The sequence below is a fragment of the Pinus tabuliformis genome, chromosome J (genome assembly GCF_031772625.1).
Source record: "Pinus tabuliformis cultivar Carrire ecotype Pingquan chromosome J, CPIR1, whole genome shotgun sequence".
NCBI classification, from domain to species: domain Eukaryota; kingdom Viridiplantae; phylum Streptophyta; class Pinopsida; order Pinales; family Pinaceae; genus Pinus; species Pinus tabuliformis.
In genome coordinates, this window is record NC_142295.1 from 1,628,133,776 (window position 1) to 1,628,142,477 (window position 8,702).

Sequence of the window (8,702 nt, forward strand, 5' to 3'; positions counted from 1 at the left end):
GTTTAACAACTTTGGGTCATCAACTCTTCCCTCGATATTTGTTGCTCATAATGATGAAGTGAGCAAACTTTGGCATGAGCAATTTGATCACTTAAACTATCGCTCCCTTCAAAATCTATGTAAAGAAAATATGGTGACAGGTCTTCCTATGGTATCTTGCAGAGATGGTGTTTGTTTCGGATGTGTACTCGGAAAACATTATCATGATAGTTTTGAAAAACGTGCCTCTTGGCACACCTCAGCCCCTTTATAGCTTGTGCATAGTGATTTATGTGGTCCACTTCCAGTTGTTTCATTCTCTAGCTACAAGTATTTCTTAACTTTCATTGATGATTTCTCCAGATGCACTTGGGTATACTTCTTAAAACTCAAGAGTGAAGTCTTTAACATGTTCTTGGCCTTTAAGGCCTTTGTTGAGAAACAATCTAGACATCAAATTCTTAAGCTAAGATCTGATAATGGTGGAGAATATGTTAACAACAAATTCATCAACTTTTGCACTGAGCATGGAATTCAAATGCAACATACTGTTCCATATACTCCACAACAAAATGGTGTAGTTGAAAGGAAGAATCGCACCTTAAAGAAAATGGCTAATTGTATGCTTCAATCTAAAGGACTTAGTCTTAATTTTTGGGCAGAAGCAATTAACTGTGCAAATTACATAGTAAATCGCACTCCTACTAAGGTTTTAAAGAATATCACTCCAGAAGAAGCATGGAGCTCAATTAAATCAGATGTAAGTCACTTTCGTGTTTTTGGAAGTGCAGCATGGGCCCATATTCTTGATGAGAAACATAAAGCCTTAGACCCTAAGAGTGAAAAATGTATTTTTGTTGGATATTCTGAAGATGTCAAAGGATATAGACTTCTTTCACCTAAATCCAAGAGATGTAAAGTTTGTTGAAAATATATCGGCCTACGAGCCTAGTTCGGCGGATGTGCCACCTCTCTTTATCCCTTCTACTTCTAAAAATATTTCTTCTTTAGACGATGACAGCGACGATGACAATCCTCCCCCACCTTCTCAGGATCCTCCTTCAACTCCTCAGCTTCCAAAATGGGTCCGTGCTACTCGGGATGCAGCAGGTTCTCTTGCAGGTGATCATACAGATCAGCTACGTACACTCTAAGTCACCAGGTTCGAGTTCGAGTTCGAGTTCGAGGACCATGAAATTCGAATAAAGTTCGGCAACTCAAATTTTGTCGATAAAATTCGACATATAGAAATTCGAAAAAAAAAAAATGTATATTAAAGATAGATATATCATATGCATATGAGAAATGGTATGGAGTGAGTTTTATCATGATTATCCTTATAATCAGACTATTAAAAGTCGTAACACTTACAATCTAACATTAATCTTATAACATTATCTGAGTGGTTATTCTCTTAGTGGCCATAACATTATAACAATATAACATAATCTTATAATGTTTGTTGTCTTAGTGGCCATAATCTTGTAACATTCTTAAGCTTAATGTTTGTTCTGAAGATTCTTTTTGGGAAGTCGTAGTCATAGTTTTGTGATGACTGTGGTCATAAAATATATACGGGTTGTTCATGTTAAATCACCACCGCTGCAATTAATATGTTAACATATATAATTTTTTACATAATGAACTTTTTATAATGGTCAAATTTTAATGTTTTTCTTAAGATGTTTGTGGGAACGCATGGTTATTGTTAAAAAGCGTTTGTCTTAAAACTGTGTTCACTTTCTAAGATTGTTTTTGTGAGGTCTATGGTCATAAAATATTTATGGGTTGTTGATATTGAATCTCACCACCGTTGTACTTAATGTTCTAACATATATTTTTTATATAATGAAATTTTGAGAATGATCAAATTAAACTTTAAAATAAGTTAGATTAATAAATAAATAAGTATATTTTGCCGATCTCGTGATTCTTATCTTGCAGATATTCACACGGTGCTTTAGAAAATATTTTGCAGAGATTGACAGAGTGCTTGGGGGCCGATAAACGATGCACATGCAATGATAACATGCAAATCTGCGATACATGTGCCCAGCTATTGTGGGGTCAAAATCACCCTTCACACACTAATTAATTATGGAAAGTGATTGTTCAGTTATACGGGGGAGTTGGTACAGTCAATCAGCACGGCAATAGTTATACACCCGACAGAATTGTTGCGAATCGCGAGGCAGTTTGTGCCGTAGGATGAGGAATCGAATGTTATGCTGGGAATGTTATGCTGGGAATGCTGGGATAGATAAACGGAAACCGTAAACGATTATAAATTTATATGTAACGAATCCATATGTTACTAACGATTATGTAACGAATCCATATGTAACGAATCCATATGAAACCCAGGCCGTCCCAAACAGGAACAATAAAACCCGCGGGCGCGCGAAAAAAAAAAACGAATTTAATGAAATGTAGCCGAATTTAAACGATTTTAAACGAATTTCATTCGATTTTATTCGACAGACAATCAAATTCGGGTTGAAATTCGAGTTCGCCGAATTTAATGGTGAACTCAAACGAATATGTTCGTTTTCCCTTGAAAAACGCCGAATTTCGAATTTAATGCTTCAAATTCGGCGTATCTGGTGACTTAGCGTACACTTTCTCAATTCGATAGAGCCTCTTCTTTACTGGCTCAAGCTTCAGCGAATTATGATCCTGACACCTTTGTAGAAACTTCAGGCCATCCAGATTGGGACGCAACTATGAATGAAGAAAATCATTCATTATTGGCAAATGATACATGGGATCTTGTTCCTCTTCCAAAGGGAAGAAAACTTGTTAGATGTAAATGGGTTTACAGAACCAAGGTTGGACCAGATGGAAAAGTTGATAAACATAAAGCTCGTCTTGTTGCTAAGGGCTTTTCACAAGTTGAAGGCACTGACTATACTGAAACCTTCTCCCCTGTTGCCAAAATGAACTCTATCCGCCTTGTCATTTCCCTTGCTGCCTCTTTCAAATGGGAAGTCCATCAGATGGATGTTAAATCTGCCTTCTTGCATGGGGACTTGGATGAAGAAATCTATATGGAACAACCTCCTGGCTTTATACAAACAGACTTCAGCCTTGTATGTCGGCTTAAGAAATCCCTTTATGGTCTCAAGCAAGCCCCTTGGACTTGGTATGCCAAAATGGATAGCTTTCTTTTAGACACTGGCTTTTCTAGGTCTCATTCTAACAATATTGTCTACACTAAGAAAGTGGGTAAGTCTCTTATTATTCTTGTTCTTTATGTTGATGATCTTATCCTTACTGGTAGTGATCCCAACCTTATAAACCATGTGAAGTCTAGCCTTAAAAAGAATTTTGAAATGACAGACTTAGGACACTTGCATTATTTTCTTGGTCTTCAAGTCTTGCAATCCAAAGAAGGTATTTCCCTTTCCCAGTCCAAGTATGCCTATGATATTCTACGCCACTTTCACATGGAAGACTGTAAGCCAGGCCCTTCTCCCTTTTAGTCTGGAGCCAAACTTTCAGTCCCTTGTACTTCCCCTGAAGTTGATGCTACCTTATACCGTTAGCTTGTAGGAAAACTTTTGTATCTGACACGTACCCGTCCTAACCTTTCTTTTGTTGTTGGCCTTATTGCTCGGTTTATGCAAAACCCACATGAAAGTCATTGGAAAGTAGCTAAAAGAATACTTCGTTATGTTCGAGGTATAGTTCAGTTTGGGATTCATTACAGTGTAGAAGCATCTCCTCTATTGGTTGGTTTCACTGATTCTGATTGGGCTAGTGACCTTGATGATCGAAAGTCTACTGCAGGTTATGTCTTCACTCTTGGTTCTGGACCTATTACATGGGCTTGCAAGAAACAAAGTGCCATTTCTCTTTCTTCAGCAGAAGCAGAGTATCGTGGCGTCGTAGAAGCTAGTAAGGAAGCCCTGTGGCTTCGTCAGATCCTGTCAGAGTTTGGCTTTCAGCAGCAGCATCCGACTACACTTTGGTGTGATAATCAAAGTGCCATTCAACTATGCAAAGATCCAGTCCAACATCAGCGCAGCAAACACATTGAACTACACATGCACTTCATCAGAAAGCTCATTCATGACCATGTTCTTGAAGTGCAATATTGTTCAATCGATGATCAAGTTGCAGACATCTTTGCAAAGGCTCTCACAGAAGCGAAGTTTACTAAACTTCGATTTATGGTTGGAGTTCAGGAAGTTGTCACTAAGGGGGGATAGGCTTTAATGCCTCCTTCCTTCTCCTATTGTGTCATATTTGTACATCCTTCAATCCTATCCCAAGTTGTTCTTAGGGGGGGATGTTAGGATATTCCGACACATAGGAAATAATTAAGTATAACTTGGTCTAGTGTAGAGTTAGGTAAAGTGTGTTTCTTTACTATGTACTTTTGTAACTTACAATCCGACGGTCACGATATGTTCTAGACATGAAGTGATCCGACGGTTCATTCTCTCCTTGGTATTACCAACACTTGATCTGTGGCTTAACACCCGATTGGTCCATGATCTCTATTTAAAGAGCATGGAGGGTCATTTGTAGGGTGACTGTTCATGAGAGAAGCTTATGTAAATTTTCTTTCTTTTATTAATAAATTGTCTGAAGTGGCCACGTTGGCTCAGGCCGTGGACTATTTCCCTCTTTGAGGGTTTTAACCACGTCAAAAATATTGGTGTATTGATCTGTCATCTGTTTGTGAGCGGTGTCTTTTGGTGTTCTATCTAAGGAACTTACCCTGTAAATTCCTACATGAGGAGACTCATAACAGATACCGACAAAAACTAACATAATCTAGATGTATGAAAATGTTACAGTCAAAATTACATTACACTTGCTGAGATTCTTCAATTCATGCACAGACCAAGCATATCAAGATTCACTCTGATTTTGCTAGAGAAAATATTGCAAGAAAGCAATTGGAATTGTACCCAAAAACAACATTATAACAAATATATTTACTATGGTTCTACCTCAATATGAATTTCAAAGTCATGGACTCCACCTAAGTGTTTCCATAATATATTGAACGAATAAGATTGATTACTAATGTAGTGTCAAGATGTGAGTGGGAATAAGAACGAGAATGCGAATGGAAGGAGAAACATGTCTCCTAGTCAGGTTTCCGTTAACATATTCCAAAATCGAATTTGCAATGTCACAGCTCTCCTTTGTTAGATCGTCCTCCCTCTTCAACCCCACCCACTTGCAGATGTCACAATACCTTCAACCCCTGCGGATGTTGCAAATCCTCCTCACTGCAAATGCTTCAACCCTCTCATGACGTGTTTCCTATCTACACAAACCTATAAAAATAAGACAAATGAACTCAACGCTTGACCTTACCTTCCAAATCCTGCAACTAGAGGGATTTCATTCATGCCTCTATAATCTAACAATGATTCATAATTTGCTTCAATTTCTCTCCCATTTTAACGTTTGTTTTGTCCTTTTGCGTACATTTTAACTCGACAAAGTTATGCTTTCTGCATTTCTCTTTTTCTAACACCAAGGTAACCCAGGAAAAGGGATAATATTGTTGATGACCATTTTGACAAAGTAATGAGTTTGGCAGAGAAGGAATTGTTGGCGGCCACCAAAAGGGGTTTAATAGTTTGAATATGCAAGACAGTTCTATGAGAAAGAATCAGAGGCTGAGCCTTCCCAAGATCAACACAACTACAAAGGTCTTCACATTACGGGAGGTGGAGATTGGAATTAAGAAGCCGAAAACAAGAAAGGCAAAGAACTTGGTTGAACTTCCAGTAGAGTATCTAAAATGGGGAATGAACACTCTTGCACCGCACATCATGGAAATATTCAACAACATCATTCAACAAGGATTCCCAAGAGACTGGACAACTAGCCTAGCAATACCCCTTTTTAAAAGTGGAGACATTAATAATCCTTCCAATTATAGAACCATTATGATCAATCCTTTGTTTGCAAAGATTTTCGGTAGCATGGTAGAAAATAGAATCAGTAAGTGGGCAGAAGTAAAAGAAAAGAGGGCAAAAGGACAAGCGGGTTTTAGGCTGAAGCATTCTACAGTGGATCATGGTATCATGCTGAGACACATCATTGAAAAGGTTTGAGGGGTCAAAGAAGAAGTATTTTGTTGCTTTGTTGACTTTCAAAAGGCATTTAACACAGTCCCTAGAGATAAGTTGCGGCGTAGAATGAAAAAACTTGAAATTCCTTTGCATTATAGAGTCGTTGTCCATAGACTTTATGAAGAGGTGAAAGTGAAAATTAGAACCTCAGGAGTATTTCAGAAAGCTTTAAAAGTGACATTGGAGTCAAGCAAGGTTGCCCTCTATCCCCTACTCTTTTTGGTTTATATATTGATAAATTGGAAGAGTGACTAAATCTGCAAAGTGGAGATGTTGTTCAGTTGGAAGAGTTTGTGATAAAGCTTCTTTTCTATGTTGATGATCTTGTATTGATTGCTAAATAGGCCCATAGATTGCAAATGCACCTATATTCCCTTGAGCATTTTTGTAGAGCGGTGGGGATGCAAGTCAATACTAGTAAGACCAAACTAATGATTTTCTCTAATAAAGAAAGCATAGTCAGCACGAATTCTTCTTTGAAGGCAACATTCTTGAAGAAGTAAATGAGTACAAGTACCTCAAGATTGATTTCAACAACAAGCTTAATTGGGAGGACTACAGAAAGAAGAGAATTTTAGGAGGGTGGAAAGCATTATATGCTCTTCAAAACAGATGTAGAGAGCAGAGTTATTGGATTGGAAAATTATTAAAGTGCTTTTTGGACTCCTAGTTTGTCCAGTGATGCTATATGGGTGTGAATTGTGGGCTAGCAGCACCCCCGTCTCAAAATGGAAACAAATTGAGAAAATCCAAAAACGCTTGATCATGAGCAAGTTCAAAATAAAAAGTTTGGTACCTTATGAGATAATGTTGAGTGAAACATGAGCAACTCCCATCGAAGCAATTGCTATCGTGCGGCTCATAAGATATCTAAAAAGAATTGAGCAAATGGGAGTAGGTAGATGGCCTAATGTTATCTTCAATGAAGGCATGAATGAAAAAAAGAAAACATGGATGAGACAAAACTACACATGGATGCAAAAATGGAATATCTACCTCAATGTTTGTCCCACAAATAGCAAGGAGCTAAAGAATTTTGTTATGGAGAAGTTTCGTAAACAAGTGCAGGGAAAAAAGTTGGGTAGAAAGAAGAACTACATTGAGGAATTCAACCCTACGTGTGATCTCCAACAAAAAGAGTACATTGGAGCTAGCATTCCATGGAGGGCAAAGGTTCTTATTGCTCAATTAAGAACCAACTCGCATCAACTTCGGTGCGAAACAGGATGGTGGAAAAGGCCTAAAGAAGCTTGGGAAAAACGAATGTGTACATTTTGCACGTTTGGGGCAGTCGAATCAGAAAAACATTTCATTTTGGAATGTGATGCGTTAAAAGACATGAGAGAAAGTTATGGGAATATGTTAGCATGTTTCTTGGCATTGTCTTTTCAGCGAGGGCATTGTTAGAAAGTTGGGTCAGCGCATCATCCATTTGAACAAGAAAAAGATTGAATTGCAAAAGGCAAAAAAACAGAAAAATGGTAGTCCCATAAATATCATTTCATTAACTAAATCAAAACATTAATTAAATAAAAATACAAAAAATATAAAACCCAAAAAGCAAAGACGAGAGAGCCCCACGCACCCTCTGACGGTGTCGGCCATTTCAGGCGGGCGTTCCCTTCTAACCCTGTTAATGAAAATCCCATACAAGTCCTCTGCGGGGCCATAGTGATCAGCCATGTCGAAAGTAGTGAAGCCATTGTCGGCGTATCTGAGCATGGCCTCCAAAGCATTATTGCGATCGATCTTACCCCAACCACCGCTAGTCTGCCACATCCCATTAAGAATTCTGCAGATATCTAACTTGTCGTCGCCGTGCTCAACCACTGTTCGCCATTCCGTGGCGGGAGGAATCTCCACATTAAGTTGGCACCTCGAGGCTTTCGTGTTCCACCGACGACGCTGCGCCTGGAGCTTCTTACCATCTTTAACAATGCCCACCACTGGCGTCCCTACAATTCCAAAGCTTAATCTCCAAGGGCATGGGCCTGGAATCACAGCGTGAATAGTCGTCATGATACCCAATGCTTTACACGCTTCTCCTACTTCTGCGGGGTTTCGAAAAAACTGTTATCCATTAATGGCTGTTTTAAGAATGTGAATGACGGGAAAGATATTATCTGGTTCGACAAAATTAACGAGCGGATTTTGTTTTGTCTGTGTGGCTGGCAATTAGAGGAAGTTGATAAAATTTTGAAGGTTTGATTGGTTAGTTGTTTTTACAAGAGTGGGGAAATTTAGAGTAATAGTGGGATAGTCAATGTTGGTTAACTTATCACGGTTATTAATAGAAAATTATTTTATTTCATGTTTTAGTTTTATTAGATGTTTCTGGTTTTGGGTTATTAACATGTTTTGTTTTTTATTATTAATTTGTTTCGTTAATAAAAATGAGCTATTATCCAAGCATAAGCACTTTCAGTAATGCTCCATGTTGAGGCTTGGTCCACTCTTGGGAGTTGCATGAATATGTGTTTTTTTTAACTTTTGGGTCATATTTAGACTAAGGCGAGGTTAGCTTTAATGTTGGATAATAAAAAAAATTGTCCACTTGTGAGAGGTTTAGTGGAGTCTAGACATATCCCATGGTTCCCACTCTCAACTTGTCCCCATGAGATT

General features: G+C 38.3%; 1 protein-coding gene across 1 annotated transcript in view; it reads right to left on the reverse strand.

Moving 5' to 3' along the window:
- The window catches only part of LOC149233730 (putative oxidoreductase At1g06690, chloroplastic), a 67,355-nt gene extending 59,116 nt beyond the window's left edge, over positions 1-8,239 (reverse strand). Inside the window, exon 1 of the mRNA XM_089379844.1 lies at positions 7,666-8,239. Within this exon, the coding sequence (XP_089235970.1) occupies positions 7,666-8,099 (434 nt within the window). The 5' untranslated portion in view covers positions 8,100-8,239. The remainder of the gene's footprint in view (positions 1-7,665) is intronic.
- Between the last annotated feature and the right edge of the window lie 463 nt (positions 8,240-8,702).